Source organism: Anas platyrhynchos, chromosome 30, assembly GCF_047663525.1.
Source record: "Anas platyrhynchos isolate ZD024472 breed Pekin duck chromosome 30, IASCAAS_PekinDuck_T2T, whole genome shotgun sequence".
NCBI classification, from domain to species: domain Eukaryota; kingdom Metazoa; phylum Chordata; class Aves; order Anseriformes; family Anatidae; genus Anas; species Anas platyrhynchos.
Genome location: NC_092616.1, coordinates 2,187,521 through 2,206,446, shown reverse-complemented (window position 1 = coordinate 2,206,446; position 18,926 = coordinate 2,187,521). Strand labels below are relative to the sequence as shown.

General features: G+C 50.2%; 1 protein-coding gene across 1 annotated transcript; it reads left to right on the top strand.

Annotated features, from left to right (window-relative positions):
* Nucleotides 1-11,097: 11,097 nt before the first annotated feature.
* On the top strand, nt 11,098-12,030 carry LOC139999936 (olfactory receptor 14C36-like). Its single transcript, XM_072029604.1, has one exon. The coding sequence runs from the start codon at nt 11,098-11,100 to the stop codon at nt 12,028-12,030; it is 933 nt and encodes a 310-aa protein (XP_071885705.1).
* The last annotated feature ends 6,896 nt before the right edge of the window (nt 12,031-18,926 follow it).

Below are 18,926 nucleotides of genomic sequence, written 5' to 3'. Positions count from 1 at the left end.
AGGAATGGCATCACAACCCACCTCCCAGCCGTGTCACTGGGACCTTCCTCCACATGTCCCCTCTCCTCAGCTCCCAGCACTTCTGGGTTGGTTTCCTGATAGTTCAGGTGATGTAAAATTCTCGAATCCCAGACACTTGCCTGTCTCTCTCCCAGTTATCCATGTGTACACATCTAACTCTGTATATACATTTACCTTTACTTGCACATATAGCTGTAGTTACAGCTGGGGCTATACATATATATTTCACTATACAGACAGAAAATGTGAATATTTTCACCAAGAAAGGCAGATAGTACAGGTACAATTGGAGGAAATTTAGCTTTTTTTTTTTTTTCTTTTTTTTTTTTTTTTTTTTTTTTTTTCAGCTCTAACAGGCAGGAGAGGTTGACACATCACAGATTTTCTCTGTTCCAGGAATGAGGGGTGGCATGAGCAGTCCTGGGCAAGTGTTATAAATGAGGTCTCAACTCAATCTGAATTTTGTAATATTTATAAAACAAATATTTCTAAAAGGTATAAAAGGCAAGTAAACAGCGCTGGCTGTGTGGGGTGTCTACACTCCACCAACACGCACACACAAATATCAAACATTCTAAATATACAGAACATTGCTTTACATACTAAACATAAGTATGCCTATACATACGTACAATCAGGAAAGGTAACAAACAATCCTCTAAGTTCCATAACTTACTAAAATCGAGTACGCCTATACATATTCACGATCGCAAAAGGTAACAAACAATCCTTTAAGTTCCATGACTTAACAGTCTCCATTTTCCATTCCTTTTCTTGATTACTAACAAGTCTCCATTTTCCATTCCTTTTGAACAATATGTCTCGCTTTAGGTTGTCAAGGAACTGGGTCTTCAGGCCTTATGTATCCCATTCTTCCCAGATCGAAGAAAAGCATATCCACCTACTTTTCAAGGCCAATAGGCCTGGGTCAAAAGGCCCCCAGGTCACCCGGGGGGCGTAACAGCAAAAGCCTTCGATGGCTGTAGCAGCAGAGGGGCCGATGGAAACGTAGCAGTTGGATCAGTAAAGGAGCCCGCAGCTCCCTCACTATCTGGCAAGCCACACGTTTGTGATTGTGGCTCCACATGGTTCTTTAAGGCCTCAGAGATTGCTGTCCAGGTGCCGAGCAATCCCACTGCAACCTTGTCATTTTTAGTTGCAGAGTCCCACACCTTGACATCAGTTTGGTCCCATATTTCAGGCTCATAAACTGTCCAATTGTTAAGAAGGAGAATTAGCTGTAAGGTTACCAGGACAGTCTTTGTTCCTAAGGGCGTATGATTCCCCATAATGCGCAACTGCTTACCAGTGAGAGGCAGTTGTGTGCACGGGTCCACTTCTCTCCAGCTCCAGTGCGCCTGTTTCCAGCGACTTTCTGTACGAGCTTCTCTGAGCAGTTTGCTGAGTTTGGCCGAACCTATCTTCATGAGGCAATCAATGTGCCTGTTCCTGTCCTGGTCTCCATTCTGCCAGCCTGTTCCTCTTCACTTATTTTTCCTGCTTCTTTATTGATGACGTAACTTCATCGCGTTGCCTTTTTTATCTTGAGGGCAGGCTCCCCTCTTATACCCTTCTCTGCACAGCAGTTTTTTTCAAAACAACTTTTTATTGGTCAAACAACTTTGAATGTAACAACAACAGCAAACACCCAGAAACATCCATGCCTTAATGGCTGGAGAAGAAGAAACCATTTGCAGAACAAGAAACTGGAGACTGCATGGAGTCTCCTGAATCACCCTTCTTTGTTCCCTCTAAACTCTTTTATATTCCTGATGGCCTCATCATTAAGAGTCTGGTGTTATCTCAATCATGGGGTTTTCCAACATCCATGGCCACATTCCCAGATCTCCCCCTTCTTTATTAATATCAACCATTTTCTCGACATGAATTACCACTCCATATATAACAGACCAGTGCCCTTGCTCTTTGAGCCATTCTTCAACAGTTTAGGTCTGCAAGAAGACTAGGGTTAAATAGAACATTTTAATGCTAGTGTTAAAGGCAGGGATCAGGGCGAGCAAGAGTGGAAGCATAATGGAAAGTGGCTATGGACTAAGTTTGGCTTTAAGGGATACTGTGGTCAAACATTACAGTAGTGTATTCTTCTCAGGGTGTTTAGTAGCATTTAGGTTTAGGGATTAATGTTACAGATTAGAATAGGTTAAGGGCCTCACACGACTGCTTTAAGTCAGTGTTATGGTGGGATCAACATTACCTGAACATTCTTACCTCTTCAAAATCATTATCTTCTGCTATCCAAGCTCCTCTTCCCTCCATCAAATCTCTCATCTCTCCTGGTCAGGCTTTCCTGACTTGCCCATATCAGCCATCTTCTTAGGGACAGCTTTTCGATGACTTTCATGAATTGGCTTTCATGAATTTAGAGTATCTGTCTCACCTCTGCTGGCTACTCCATGCCTGAGAAAGAACCAGCTCCTAAGCCAACATGGAGAAAGACACCAAGGCCTGTAAGAGCACCCTGCACAATGTGCCCAGCAGCTGTGCAACACCACAAAAGTGCACTTCTGGCCTACAAGTTTTGTTTCCAGAATGGTTTCTATGGACCCAGGGTAACTTCTTCCAGGCTCTCATGCAGGCTTTATGTTCCCCCAGGCATCTGGGAGGCAGTGGCCCCTTCTGTGTAGAAAACTGAAAGCAGCCCTCAAGAATGAATCAGGCAAAGCTGAAACATCTGACATGACAACAGCTATCCAAGACCTCTTCCTCTATGGGGCCTTCCAGGCACTTAGGAAGAGAGGATCTCACAAACTATGTGCAAAGCAGGTGCATCTGTTGGCCTATCACAGACACTGGCAGATGTGAGCCTAAAGGCATGGATCACAGCCAGGAGTCAAGGGATGACCTGTCAGCTGCTTCAGAAATACTCAACATGTACACACTGAATTGGAAATGGGACAAATAATGATATTTTATTGGGCAACAGCTAAATTAAAACTAAAAAATACTAGTGCTAACAATACTCAAAGACACAAACAAACAACAACAACAACAACAAAGAGAATATAGAAGAGAATATTGGTTCTCCCTATAATAAGTGACATTATGAATCATTTCCAGAAGATGATTGAAAAATAATTTCTTCTGAAACACATCAAGATATCAGTTTCCACAGTGCATATTTCAGTCCCTTATTCCTCATGCTATAGATGAAGGGATTCAATGCTGGAGGCACCACCGAGTACAGAACTGCCAACACATAGTCCAAGGATGGGGAAGAGACAGACGGGGGCTTCAGGTAGGCAAATATGATGGTGCTGACAAACAGGGAGACCACAACCAGGTGAGGGAGGCATGTGGAAAAGACTTTGAGCTGGCCCCGCTCAGAGGGCATCCTCAGCACAGCCCTGAAGATCTGAACATATGACACCACAATGAAAACAAAACAACCAAAGCCTAAAGAAAAGCTAAACACAAGTGCTCTGACTTCTCTGAGGTAGGAGTCTGCACATGAGAGCTTGAGGATCTGGGAGATTTCACAGAAGAACTGGTCCACAGCATTACCTTGGCAGAGGAGCACGGAAAATGTACTGGCCGTGTGCAGGACAGCATTGAGAAGCCCACTGCCCCAGGCAGCTGCTGCCATCTGGGCACAAGCTCTGCTGCCCAGGAGGCTTCCATAGTGCAGGGGCTTGCAGATGGCAACGTAGCGGTCATAGGACATGATGGTGAGAAGTGAATATTCCACGGACATAAAAAATACAAACAGAAACGCCTGTGCAACGCACCCATCATAAGTGATGGCCCTTTCGTCCCAGAGGGCATTGGCCATGGCTTTGGGGACAGTGGTGGAGATGCAGCCCAGGTCGAGGAGGGCGAGGTTGAGGAGGAAGAAGTACATGGGGGTGTGGAGACGGTGGTCACAGGCTACGGCGTTGAGGATGAGGCCGTTGCCCAGGAGGGCAGCCAGGTAGATGCCCAGGAAGAGTGCGAAGTGCAGGAGCTGCAGCTCCCTTGTGTCTGCGAATGCCAGGAGGAGGAACTCACTCACAGAGCTGCTGTTGGCCATTTGCTGGTTTGGGTCATTTGGTCATGCCCAAGGAAGAGAAAGCACTGCCAAGTTACAGCAGACTTATCTGAGAAGCTATTGCAGAGTTAGTGAGAAAAGCTTATTCTATTTCTCAGCTTAAACCCCCCAATATACTTGTTCCCTTCCAGGAAGACATTTGGCAGGTCACTTTCAGGAGTTCTGATTCATGCTGCCTGAGGGTATCTCTGGGAGAAGGGGACTCTGCTGTAGGCAACAGAGGAATTAGTCCTGCCCTATAGTATGAGGTAAAGAGGAAAATATCTCAGATAAAATGTAGTGATGATATCAAAGAACCTTACCCCTTTGTTGCTCATAGTTCAACCAATTGCTGAGCAGGTCTTTGGGGATTTTTTTTTTTAATTTTTTTTTTTTTTTTCCTTCTTGTTCTCAATACCCCCCCAGCACTTAATGTCTTTTTCTAAGGCAGAAATCTTGGGCTTTTCTGCTGCACTCCAAGTGAAATCCTGTGGATCTTCAGAGGCAAAGGGACCGTCCCTTTAGTGAAGAGTGTCCTTCAGGGAGGATGGCCAGTCTGTCCATCAGTGCTTGTCTGAGCTGCCCTGTGCTGGCATCTCTTTGAGCTGCAGGACAATTGCAATCAGGGTTTTACCTGAGAAGGACCTGAACACTGCTGAGAGCAGAGTAATCTAGGCTCAAAGTGCACATTTCCAGACACCTCACCCTGTTCCCATACTCCCCTTCCCCCAGGAACACCGAGGGCTCACTCCATGTGCATGTGAAATCCCCATCCCCAGCCAGACTGGAAACAAGAACAGCAGCAGCATGGTTAGGTGGAGAAGCAAGGAGGAATGGCACCGTGCTGCTGCCAGGGGAGGCAAGGCCAGAGAGGGACAGACAGACACTCAGCAGATTGTCCTGTGCTGCAGCTCTGCCTGCAGAGGAGACTGCTCATGCTCGTTGCAAATACTGTATGTTCTGTTCTGGCATGAAGACACAAAGACAGGGCACTGGGCATCAGAGGGTTTGCAGCTCCCAAAGATCAGCTAGGATAAAACCTGAAAGGGCCACAAAGATGGTGTTGGTGCAGTCTGTGGGCTGAGGTGTGGAAAGGGACTTTATGAAGTTCATCATTGACACATTGATCTCTCAGTGCAATGCTCTAGGAGTCTCGGTCTCCTGTACAATCCCAACAACCCATTACCATGAAGCCTGCCTGCCTTCCACTGCAAGAATTTACAAGCACAGATTGCAGAAAAATTCTTACCCTTCGGGTAGCCCCTGCTTTGGTCTTCCTCTTGAAAAATCAATGCCATTCTCTAAAACATCTACTCTGTGCTGGAGAAACAGAAAGAGCTATCCTGAGAGAAGCTATCAGCCATCAGATGTGCCAGCTGTAGAAGACCCATCTGGAAACCCCATCTGCATTTCCCTGCTGCCAGAGACTCACGGTGTCAAGAGCCTGCAGATCTGTCCTGCCACACGCTGCCCTCTGTTGTTGCACTCCTCGTTGCCGCCAATCACTCTCTCCTTCTCTCCCGGTGCCACCTGCGGTCAGAGCCTGCGCTGTGCAGAGGAGCTGCTCCTGGGCAGAGCTGTCTCTTTGCCACACTGGCCGCTTGCCAGCAGCTCCCCTTGGGCCCAGGAGCCCAGCCCACCTCAGCAGCACAGCACCCGACCATGGCATCACTTGCTCTGTGCCATTGGGCTCCCTCGAGGTGTCCTCAAGGCCTCAGGGCTGACAGCTCCTGAAGTCATCGGGGTCTCTCCTGGGGTGTGGTGTTTGAAGCAGACTGAAGTCAGCAGCGACTGCTCCTTGCTCAACATGGGAGAGACTGATGTTAGAAGAGTGATTTGTGCTATTGATGTACAGTTGTCAATATGTTGTGGTTTAACACATCTGGCAGCTGAGCACCACACAGCTGTTAGCTCACTGCCCCTACAGCTCCACAACTGTAAAGCTCATGGGTTGAGATGAAGACAGTTTAAAAGGACAGAAAAGGAAGAGATTAATAATAATAATAACAGCAACAATAACAACAATAATAATTAGGTGTACAAAGCAAGTGATGCACAATACAATTGCTCACCACCCAATGATCGATGCCCAGCCTGTCCTTGATCAGCGGTCCGCCCAGCCCTGGCCAGCCTGCATGGGAATCAAGTGTTGCGGTCCCTTGACATTTGTTTTAGGGTAAAACCAGCTTTCAGAAGGATTTGGATTCTTTCCTTCCCTTTCTCAAATACTTCTGCTCTGTTGCCCCACATGATGATGTCACCAAGGTATTGCAGGTGTTCAGGAGCTTCCCCCATTGCAGGGCAGTCTGGGTCAGTCCATGGTAAATGGTAGGGCCAATTGCTTTGTCCATCACCCCTTCCCTAGAGGGGGATCCCAGCTGCTTGGCTTCTCTGCCCTCTAATTCCAGGCTATTGGCCCTGTTCTCCCAGCACTGGAGCAGCCAAGTGACAATGTGCTCATCTAGATGATGACTGACATTTTTTCACAAATCTGGGATAGGGGTCTTGTGGTTACTGATGCTGTTCTGATCTCTTCCTCTTTGCCCTCCTTCTTCCTTGATGGCCCAACTTTGTCGAAGCATTCCTTGTCTTCTTCCTCCTTTCTTGTCTGCATAGGAGTTTCCTTTCTAAAAAAAAAAAAAAAAAAAAAACAAAAAAAAAGGTTTTTTTTCATCCATTTTTTTCTCTTGCATATAGGTGTAACCACTAGTGGCACAGGTTGGTTCTCTGGCCCAGCTATGGGGCCCATCAGAGGATCAGAGGGGCTGGAGTGGCTGCAGGGCCTGTCACAGGGGTTGGAGTGTCTGCAGGGCCCATCGCAGGATTTGCTGTGGCTGCAGGGCCTTTCAGAGGAATTGGAGTGGCAGCAGGAGCCGTCACACAGGCTGGACTTGTGGGAGGGCCTGTCACTGGACTTGGAGTAGCATTGACTGTGTCTTCTAAACATAGGAAAAACCCCAGCTCTTTGCAGCGATTTGTGTCTTTTCACAACCCTTTTTCATGCATTTCACCATTTTTTTTAGGATTCTGCACTTGCTCAGGGGTGAAGTTCCAAAGCATTGGATGTGCCCACTGCTCTAGGTGCCTGCTAGTATCCTCCCATACTCCTAGCCTCTACTAAATCTCCTGCCTTGGGGCAGACTTCTGGATGGCACTCTCAAGTACTTGTTTAACCTTAAACAAAAGATGAAGCACATTCAGGAGACATCACAATAGGAACAGGCTGGTTTGACCATCCCCAGGATACCGAAAGCTTTGAAGCTATTGTAACTAGCCTGGAAGAGAAAGGGGAGGAGAAGGAGAAAGGGAGAGTGAAGAAGTTGTGAAAAGTGTCACCCCTTTGTCAGCTCCCTGTCCCTATCTACCAGCTCAGGGGCTGAGTACCAGGGCAACAACTGGCCTTGCTGCTAAAGACTGAGGCAAAGAAGGCATTAAATATCTCAGTCTTTTTCTCATCTATTGTCAAAATGTTTCCCTCCACATCCAATAAAGTATGAAGATTCTCCTTAATCCTCCCCTTCTTGTGTATTTCTAAAAACATTTTTATTGTCTTTGATGGTAACAGCCAGACTGATCTCCAGTTAGGCTTTGGCCCTTCTGTTTTTCTCTCTGCAAAGCCTTCCAAGATTTAGGACAAAGCTCCAAACAAAATGACAGAAGGCATGAGAAGGAAGCACAGAAAAGGTGGACTCTGGCAGCCTTCCATGCTCAAGCCCTCTGTGAGTCTGTGCTGCAACTCCATTCAACTAGTTACCCCTGTATTGTCCAAACTCTCCTGCAACTGCCAATGCTGCTATCTTGTGAGAGACAGCACAATCAGGGTGAGCCATCTGCCTATAGACATTAACAGCTGACGCATTGGAACATCTGTCCAGGGGAACCTTGAGAAACAGCAGGATTTTGCCTACAGAAACCTCTTGACATTTTGAAGGAGAAAAGCCTAGTCCTGCAACAGAAGAACCCTACACATCGGGGCAGACTGGGACCCTGCTGAATGAGCTGTGCCTAGGAGGAAGAGGGCCTGGGCACCATGAGGGATGCCATACGAGCAGTGGTGCCTGCTCACCAGGAACCAGGCCAGCTTCCTACAGAGCTGCCTTACAAGGAACACGGCCACCAAGAAAATCTGAGTTGTCTTTCTCAGCTCAGATCCGGTGTGACATGACACGGACAAGGGTCTACAGCCAGCAGGGAAAGAGGTGTAAGTCTGGGAGTCCCTAGGGTATCCTGGTCTGGAGAGGAACAAGGACTTAGCAAGGCTGAAAGTCCCAACAAGACCAAGATATTTATCCCTGTGGCTATGGCTGTTGTCTCTGCCACTGTGGACTATGAGGAGACAGCTCATCATTAGAGCACCACGGTCTCATTGCTGATATTTTGGAATTGCCTGATCCTGTGCTTTTAGGAGGCAGCGCTTAAGACTGACCAGCACTGATGGACGCCAATGACTTCAAAAGCAGTTTCCCAGGGGACCTGTCTAACTAGTTCTCCAGGCAGCCTGAAGTCTGCTCTCCCCATATCCAGGACTGAAGTTTTGGTGGCAGTTTTCCTCCTGTCACCAAATATTATAAACTCAACAACTTCATGGTCATTATGACCAAGATGGCTGCCAATTGCCACATCTCCCACAAGACCCACTCTGTTCTCCAGCAACAGATCAAGGGGGGCACCTTTCCTAGTTGGCTCCCTTAGCACCTGAACCAAAAAGTGATCTTCAAGGTGCTTTAGGAACCTCCTGGACCTGCTTGTGTTGGCCATGTGGTAATCACAGTTGACGACTGGCAAGTTGAATTCCCCATCAGGACAAGGGCAACTGATCTTGAGGTATTAGCTCTTCAAAGAATAATTCATTGGTGTCATCATCGTGGCTGGGTGGTCTGAGTTATCAGACTCAGCTCAGATCCGGAGTGACACCACAGGCACAAGGGTCTGCAGCCAGCAGGGAAAGAGGTGCAGGTCTGGGAGTCCTTAGGACAGCCAGGTATGGAGAGGAGCAAGGGCTGTGGCAAGGCTGAAAGTCCCAGCAGGACTGGGGTCTTCATGTCCATGGCTCTGGCTGTTGTCTCTGCCACTGATGCCTATGAGGAGACAGCTTATCATTAAAGCACCAGGAGCCCCATTACATATTCTCCCCCTCCCACGAACCAGGCAGGGGTCATACCATTCTCCTGCACTTGGCCATGCACATCCCCATCCCCTAATGCCTCAGGAAGAGCCCAGAGAAATGTGAGAAGGGAAAGGATCTCCCTTCCTAGGAGCCAAGGGTCAAGGCTTGTCCTTTGTGCTTGGTGAAACACATCCATTTTTCCTATGCATCAGTGTCACCTTCACATTGCCTTTGTCTCCTTGTCCTCACTGCCTCCAAAGTTCTGCTCTAACGAGCTCCAGGGGAGACTATGTCAGTTCTGGCCCTCGGGGGGCACTCCAGGAAACTTGCATTTGACTTGGACTTCTTGAGAGATTTCTTCAGTTTTCTCTCAGTGCCTGAGGTTTGTGGGCTCATCACCGAAGCCCCTAGAGGGGTGATTCCAATGAATTGGGCTGGACTTCTGCTGCTGACCTGGGCTGGGCTCCTGGGACAGAGAGAGCTCCTGGCAAGAGGGTCCTGGTGCAGAGAGACAGCTCTGCCCAGGAGCAGCTCCTCTGCACAGTACAGCAGGGCTGGGGACTCTAATTGCAGGTGGCACACGGGGAAGAGAGAACGAGAGAGGGGTTGGAGGCAGTTGAGAGTGGCAGGATGCTGAGAGCTGACTGGAGGAGAAATCTGCACAGCCCTTGACAAGGTAAGTCTCTGGCTGCAGGGCCATGCAGCTGCAGCTCCTGGAAGGGTCTCCTGCTGGGTCTTATTTCTGGGAGGGCAGTGGGCAATGCAGTAGGCTTTGAGAGCCCTGCTGGATTGCACTGCGAGGTGAGAAAGTCTGGCAGGAGCCCCTTGGAGTGCCCTAACCCAGGTGCCCCCTGTCAGCCCAGAACACCCTGCCCTGGCTGCCCATGCCGGGCTCTCTGTCAGCTGCTACCGTAGCTCCTGCAGCCATGGAGGTGCCCCTTGGCCATGCCCTGCTGGTGGCAGGGTGCTGCAGGGCAGTGCTGAGCACAGCCTTGTGGGATGGGGTCTGTGAACATAGGCAGGGAGAAAGAAGAGGTGGGCGCAGAGCAGCAGCTCTCGGCAGGGACAGCTGCAGGCAGCAGAGAGAGGGGCAGGTGGCCAGAAGGAGCTGTTGGCAGAAACACCATGGCAGTGGGGGATTCGGGCACCTTGCAGCCATGCCCTGCAGTGCAGACCCCTTCCCCTGGAGCAGCCCCTCCATGGCCTCCTCAGCGCATGCAGGGGCTATGTGGCAGGCATGGCCAGCATAGCAGGCAGAGCCCAGACGAGGAGAAGCTCCCAAGCTCCATCTGCCTTGCTGTCTCTTTCCTTCCTTGGCAGCCATATCCAGTTTCTTCTCATGGAAATACCTGAGCAGGATGGTCTTGAAACTCAGAGGTGTGGCAAAGGACAACTGAGGACAACTGAGAACTGGTCTGATGGGCAAAGCTGCACTGCTCAGTCTTCATCAAGGGACAGTCTGTTTGCCTCCTGGCACCCATAGGATTTCACCAGGAGTGTAGAGGAAATGTCAGGGAGTTCAAGTTCTCTCCTAAGCGTGAAAAGGGTAATTGATAAAAGAAAATAAAAGAAAAAAGAAACAAAAAAAAGGCAAACAAAATCCCTGCCGTTCTGCTCTGCATTGAGATGAGTTGTTTGCAACAACACTACAAAGCGCATGGATGTGACAAGTGGACGGCACCTCAGTTTCCCCCATGTTCCTGCTTCCCTCCTGCGGCACAGCGGGAAGGACTCCTCTGGAGCCCACAGCAGCCCCTGCTCCCAGTGCCACTCTCAGACAGCACGTGCTGCAGCTTAATCAAGAGACCTGCAGAAAGGCTGTCCTGCAAAGAAAGAGGCTCTTTTTGGGGGTGCTCTTAAGACTTGCAGTAGGTTATCCTGAGAGAAGTCTTGTCTAACTTTGTTCTACTTTCCCCTCTTCACAGATGACACTGAAATTCAGAAAATGCCGAACATCAGCTCTGTGAGTGAGTTCCTCCTCCTGCCATTTGCAGACACACGGGAGCTGCAGCTCCTGCACTTCGCGCTCTTCCTGGGCATCTACTTGGCTGCCCTCCTGGGCAACGGCCTCATCCTCACCGCTGTAGCCTTCGACCACTGCCTCCACACCCCCATGTACTTTTTCCTCCTCAACCTTGCCCTCCTCAACCTGGGATCCATTTCCACCACTGTGCCCAAAGCTATGGCCAATGCCCTCTGGGACACCAGGGCCATCTCCTATGAAGGATGTGCTGCACAGGTCTTTTTCTTTCTCTTCTTTATAGCAGCTGAATATTCTGTTCTTACCATCATGGCCTACGACCGCTACGTGGCCATCTGCAAGCCCCTGCACTACGGGACCCTCCTGGGCAGCAGAGCTTGTGCCAAGATGGCAGCAGCTGCCTGGGGCAGTGGCTTTCTTGATGCTGTCCTGCACACAGTTAATACATTTTCCCTGCCCCTCTGCCGAGGTAATGAGCTTGATCAGTTCTTCTGTGAGCTTCCTCAAATCCTCAAGCTGTCCTGCTCAGAGTCATTCCTCAGGGAGGTTGAGCTCATTGTAGTTAGTGTCTGTTTAGCATTTGGCTGTTTTGTTTTCATTGTGCTGTCCTATCTGCAGATTTTCAGGGCCGTGCTGAAGATCCCCTCTGAGCAGAGCCAGCACAAAGTCTTTTCCACGTGCCTCCCTCACCTTGCAGTGGTCTCCCTATTTATCAGCACTGGCATGTTTGCTTACCTGAAGCCCCCCTCCATCTCCTCCCCATCCCTGAACCTGGTTGTGGCAGTTCTGTACTCAGTGGTTCCTGCAGCCATGAATCCCCTCATCTACAGCATGAGAAACAAGGAGCTTAAGGATGCATTGAGGAAACTCTTTGGATATATGTTTCTTCACCATTAATAACGGGCCCAAAGTCTGAACAGTCCTAACTCAATTTTTATTTTTTTTTCTGAATATGTGTTAGAGCAGTCTTACTTTTGTACTATTTTCTGAACCTTGTGATTTTCATTCAGAGATGCTATTCTTAGTATCCTGTGTTCTATTTTATTTTTGAACCAAGTATGTCATGTACTTATGGAACTGGGCTTCCTGTTCAGATAAAGAGAGCAAAGAATCCAGCAGAAATGCATTGGTCTCAGCTTCCGTCCCTTCCCATCTTTTTTGGAGCTGGGGGAGCAACCCCAGCACGCAGTAGGGGCTCAGGACCAACAGCCCAGCTGCCACATGGAGGAGCAGCACTGGTGGCCCTTGGGGCTGTCGCTCACTGCCCACTGGGCTCTGCCTCTCTGCTACCTTCAGGTCGGGTCTGCTGCTTCCCTGGAGCCATAGCCATGGCCAGCAGCAGGACCTGGTCTTTTCACATCTACTCTCTTCAGGCTTCTACATTGTTCTCTTGTACTCTTGTCTTTGTGTTAGCCCTCAGATTTCATGTACCTTGGTGACAGTCTTGTAATCTCTACAGTGGCATCTCTGCAATATCTCTGAACACCTCTTGCAAACCTGGTTTCAGAAATACACCCAAGGAGCTGCTTCCTGAAAAGACCTCTTGCTTTTCTGGGCCTCACAATGGATCAGAGCCCCAGAGTCATCAGTGAAGGACCAAGGGCTGGACTGGGAGCTGCCTTCTTGCTTGCCTATGGCCCAGCAAACAATAACTGGCCTTTGACTTATCTGCTTGGGATTGTCCCACTTGTGCTGGGGATGATTGCAAATGGCATCATGAAGAGGAATTCAGATGTGCAAGGAGATGTCAGCTCATCTCCAGGGACAGTGTGTGAGTATGGGTTGGTAGAGAGTCATCTAATGAGTGATGATACAATGTAGAGAGTTCCAAAGGAAAAGCTGAACCTGAGGAGCCGATGGGTTAAGAAGGGCTCTGCCATGCCTGCAGGGATTGTGAGGAGCCAGCAGGCAAAGGCACCAAAGAGTCAACTGTGGTTCAGGACAGCTTCTTTGAAAGCTCCTGAATTGGATCTAGTACACCACTTGCCTGCCCTTTCATCACTTAGAGATACCCCACGGCCCTGCCAAGCACTGCCCTGTGCTGCTGAGACACCAGGGCAGATGGAAAGGGGCTCAGCAGCAGAGAGCCCCACTGACTTGGGTCTGCTGCCCACCCTGAGCAGCATGGGCACTGGAGAATCCCCTGGGGGTCCCAGGGCATCACAGCTCCCTGGCTTTACAGAGCAGCACCACCAGCTCGGGGCTCGGTGGGGTGCACGGGGAGGGAAGCAGCAACAGCAGGACAGGCCAGCACGGACACACTGCCCTGGACAAGGCTCTCTGGGAGCAGGGATAGCCCTGGGGAAGAGCAGCGCAGCATTTCTGGGCATACCCAGAGGCATAAAGGAGAAAGCTTTTTCTGCAGGCCCCTGTTTGGGGCAGGCTGCTCTATGCCTGGGCCAGGCCTCTTGTGCTGGCCTGGGGAGTGGGGCTGGCCCTGCAGGGCACAGGCACTCTGTGCTGGGGATCTCCCAGGAAAGAGAGCAGGGTTCCTGCAGCTTCATGGATCTCCATCTCCTGAGCCTTGGCTGGCCCCAGCCCGGGGGCTGCTGGGGAGGCCCAGAGCCACCTTTGTCCCAACAGCTGTGGTGCCTTGTGAGGGGCTGGGGCTGTGGTGGCTGTGCCCAGAGCCCTGCAGCAGCCTGCGGAGGGCACTGCCCTGGGCTGCTGGGCCAGGCTGGGCTGGGGAGAGGGCAGGGAGCTGGAGAGAGGTGGGCAGGAGCTGGGCTGGACTGGGCAGTGCCTGGCAGAGGGCAACAGCAGCATCAGGGAGCGGTGGCAGCATGCATGGGAGGGCTCCCAGCAGGGCTTGGTGCTGCGGAGCCAGGGCTGCACGAATGGAGCCCAGAGCTGCAGGGGCAGGGGAGAGGAGGCTGCTCTGGGCCCTTGCTGGCCTGGGCAGAGCAGGAAGGGGGCCCAGGGCATTCATCCCCTCACCGCAGCCTGCCAGGACCTGCAAGGTGGTCATGGAGTGTCCAGGGCCAGGCTCTGCACTGTGGCCACGAGCCCTGCCTGCCCTCCTCCTGCCATGCTCTGTGCCCTGACTGCAGCAGAGGGGACCCCCAGCCAGCCCCTGCATGCGGCTCTGCCACCCACCTCGCCCCAGCCCTCTCCAGTGCCCTCCTTGCTGCTCTTTGATGCAATCCAAGACCTCCCAGTGCATGCCGGCCAGCACATCTGCTGAAGGCCAGCGCTGATTGCTACAGGAGTAGGGAGCTCAACATGGCCCTTGCAGCCCCCTGCCCTAGGCCTGCTTCTCCCCTTGGCCTCACTGCTGGTCTTGTCTCTGCTGGCAGAAGCGCTCTTGGCATGAGCTTCCTGGCCTCCCCTCGCCTTTACAGAGCTGCTGCCCACTCAGGCTGCTGACACAAAGGTGTCTTCATAAGCAGCACCACCCCTTGGGCTGCTTCTCCTGGCCTCCCCCACCCCACTGCCTTGACTCCTTGTCTCTGCTGGGCCCCACCGTCCACACCCAAATGTGTCCGTTGGCTGGCAGCTCCCTCCCCCTGTCCTGTGTGATGACTGAGCCATAGGACATACTGCCTTTAGGTGTTGTAGTGTTTGTAAATCCACATTGGTGATGGCACAAAAAGACAGTTCCTTCACCAGTGCTCTACATCCTTCTTCATGTTAGGCCACAACTGAATGTCCTTCGCTATTTTTAGTGTGTTTTCTCTATCTCACAGTTGAAATGGATTAGGTCTCCTTGATTAGTATGATTAGTCTGATTAGTTGATTAGTCTTCTGCCACTACAGCACAATATGTATGACTTACTCTGTGCATTGACCTGATGGGTCATTTCACATTTTTTTCTTTCATACCCATAATTTGAAGGGGACAATTACCCAAAGAGGGGCAAGCTGATGGGTTCTGTCTCAGCCATTTGAAGTGTCCTGTTCTTGAGTCTTGCAGCCTGAATTTGCCACAGATGACCCAGGATGGTAAATGGATGTTCAGCTGTCTACTAGGAACAAAAGAGAGTATCTTGAGTTCCCAATGGCCATTTCCACTTTGGGTTAATCCTGAGAACAAAGTGGACGGGGGTGTTCTTTCTGAAGGAGTTTCCTGTTCTGGCCTGGGCTGCAGTTACAGGGACAAAGACCACTGCTGGCTATGCAGGTGCTCTGGTATCTCATCTCCACCTGGCTCCATCTGAATCCTCCAAAGGGCTCTGGTGTCTTGCATGTCCTGGTTGCTTATGTTCAGAATGCAAAGCTCTGCCTGAATACCCAGTAATTTTTTTAATACTTAAGTAATAGAGTAACTACTCATAACTTCGAATGGTTCAGTTCTTTCCATAAAACATCACACACAAAGTGCAATAACTATTATGAAGAAATGTAATTTTCAGGATGTATATTCATCACAAGAGAGAAAATTCTGAAGTTCACCTGTACTCACAAGGATCACCCGTACGCACAAGGATCATTGAGTCCAACTCCTGGCTTCACACAGGAAGTTGCCTTGTTTCCTTGTGAAACAAGCTGACTTTATCTCTCTTGTTCCTTCTCATGTATACCTACGACTGATACAGGCACAGTCTGGTTCTCTGCTCCATTTGCAGGGATTGGAGTTGTGTAGATTGCAACTCAGTAAGCACAGGGCCAAGCCCCAGCACATTGCACTGATTTGTCTCTTTGGAACTGCCAGGGTGATGACACTCCTTTTGCAAGCATTCTGCCATTTTTTTAGGTTTCTGCACTTGTTCATGGATGAAATAACAAAGCATTGGAGGTGCCCACAGTTCTAGGTGCCTGCCCATATCCTCTCACACTCCCTGCCACTCACAGCTATCCTGCACATCTTTGTGTGGCATTCTGAAATAGTTTTCCCTAACCTTAAACAAAACCTGAAATGCATTCAGGAGACATACCAATAGGAACAGACTGGTTTGAACATCCAAAGGATATTTAAAGTTTCAAAGAGCTATTGTAGCTAGCCTGGAGGAGAAAGGGGCAGGTAAAGAGAAAGGGAAAGGGAAGAAGTGGGGAAGTTTCCCCCCTCATCCCTCCAATTCATTGGCTCCCCGAGGAGAAAAGATAGAGACTGTTAATTATGAATAGTATCTGAGAGAAGGTTCCACGAGCATGAAGGTGACAGCAATGCTGAGTACAACTACCAGATTAATCTCATGACCAGTTCTTTTATCATAACATAAGGCAGTGTTAGTCAGTAAACTAATAACCATAAACCAGCCCCCACAAAGTATAAACAGCACAACAGGGAACACACACAGTATGTAATGTGCTATCCAACACAGTTTTGAGGCCAAACACAACTACTACACTGAGGTTAAAAATAAATAAATAAATAAAATATACATTGTGGTCAGCAACTATGAAGGTGATGTAATGCTTGTAACAGTTTTTGTTGTTGTTGTTGTTGTTGTTGTTTTTTGTTTGTTTGTTTGTTTGTTTGTTTGTTGTTTTTAACACAACCCAGTCATATCTGTCATTATCTCAATCCTTTGGGCCCCATGCCGGATCCATTCAGGAAGGAGGGCATCCCATGAGAGGGATGCAGAGGCAGAGGTTGACTGTCAAGGAGCAGTGGAAAAAAGTGTCATAGACTGACTGCAATCCCCATTGCCCTGCACCATACAGGGGAAGGAGATATAAGAGTGTGGATAGGGGGAATTGTGTTTTTAGTTTGCTTGTAGTTCCTCAAGGTTGTAGTCCACTGGTGATAGGCAATAAATTATATTAATCTGCCTATGCTAAGTCTGTCTTGCCTGTAATGATAATTGGTGCCCATGATGGTATTTGGTGGGTGACCTCCTGTTCTACCTAAACCCTTGAGCTCTTTTCATCATATTTTCTCCCCCTTTTCCTTGTAGGTGGAGAAGTTTAAGAGCACTTGCCATGGAGTTCACCTGCATAGCCGGGTAAAACCACCACAGTACCAATATGGGAAGGGTTCAGCACCAGGGACTTGCCCTGGAGGACATGCTCTGTCAGCCTGGCTGCACAGCAGGGAAAGAAGAGAGGTTCCTCTGAAGGAGAGCAGTAGAAGAGGAAGTCTTGATTTCCAACTCAGGTATTTCTGGAACAGTCCTGAGAGGCCTGTGGGAGCTGCAGGACAGTCCTAACATCAGAACCCAGGAGTCCTGGCTGCCACATTGTCCCCTGAGCCCAGCGGGACTCTCAGCAGGTCTCTCGCAGCAGCCACCAGCTCTGTCCAGCACCACCACAACTCCCCAGCCCAGGACCTGCAGCTTTGGACAGCTGACAGCCACTGGGCCACCCCTTGTGAAGGGGCTCTTGACATGGTGACCTTTGTAGGAGAGATGCAGGCGCACTGGGAACAGGAAAGTCAGGCCAGAGGCAATGGTCACCCTCCAGCAGCCCTCCATCTCGCTTGCTGCTGTCCCTAAGCTCAGGACAAGGGATGCCTGCCCTGGCTCCTCAACCACAGCTCCTCTGCAAGGTGCCCCTGCTCCTCCGCCCGTCAGCGAGGGTCGCCCAGTGCAAGCTTGCTGCCTGCTGCCCCCACTCCTGGCCACAGAAGGACAGCGCTGGGGAGCACCCAAGCAGTGCCCAGCAGGGACCAGGCCTTGCAGGGAAGTGCCGGCGCTGCCGCTGCTCCAGCGATGATATCCTGGTGATGCAGAGCACCCCCTGTGACATCAGCCCGTGTCATTTGAAGGCCTGTCAGGTCAGCAGCATGGAGATGGCACAGGTCAGGAGAGTGATGAGAGATTTCCCTTCTTGTCCTGAGAAACTGTCACCTCCCTTCTGCCCAGTTCTTTTCCAGCAGTTCCTGACAAATCCACAAGGGACATCTCCAAATGGTGACCAAGCCCATGGAATAAAGGAAGTGGAGAGCTGGAGAAGTCACTGCTGTGTTCTTGCACCAACACGCCTCTGTTGTTGGGATTCCTTCCAGGAAGGTGGGATTTGAGGCTTCTTCTGGGGCTGGGATTTTTTCAAATGATGGGAGCAAAGGCACCTGGGATGCAGCAGCCCCTCAGTATACCTGAATTCCTCCTCACTGCATGTCGCTCACTTGGAGAAGTAGTAGGTCTTACATGGAGGAATTGCAGCGCATGCCAGGGCCTTCCTTCCCAGATACCACATGGGTCTCTGAGATTTGAAAAGGCCTCAGCGCCATCCCCCGGTCTGCCATCCAGGAGGCAGAGGTCGTACACGAGGGAATGGCAAATGTCTTCCCTGTTGATCATCCCTGCTTGTCTCTTCTGAAGGATCTGCACCCATCCAGCACAGCACCCCAAGCTGAGGGACCTGTCCCCCCACACCTCAGCAGCTCTTCCATCAATGTCCCAGCCCTGTGACAGCAGGCAGGGATCCAGCTCCTCCTGCCTGTGCCCCAGGCTGAGGGCATTGGGGCACATCTGGGCTGCAGCACCTCAGCTGTGGCACAAGGGCCAAACTCAGGCTTGTCCCAGACCTTGTGCCAAGAGCCTGGGCATGAAGAGGCTTTCCTTCGCAGCAGAGACCTGCTGCTGTGGATGGCAGATGGCCACAGGAGGATCTGAGCAGCTCTTTCCTGTCCTCTATTTCCACTAATTAGCTGTATGGCTCAGTTATCAGCATTAGTGAGATATCTCACATTCAGGTGCCTATGTTGAGGACACCTTAAGGGAGGCCAGAGGAATCCAGCCCCTATGGGAATGCGGAATGCCAGGGGGAATATGAGCACCCAACTACCCCAGGACTAGAAATGCAGGATGAGATGCTTCAGTTGACTCATCTGAATGGCTTCCCTCTGCAGGGATAGACGAGATTCCATCCCTGTCCATAAATTGGTGTCCTGCATAATGACGGATAAGGAG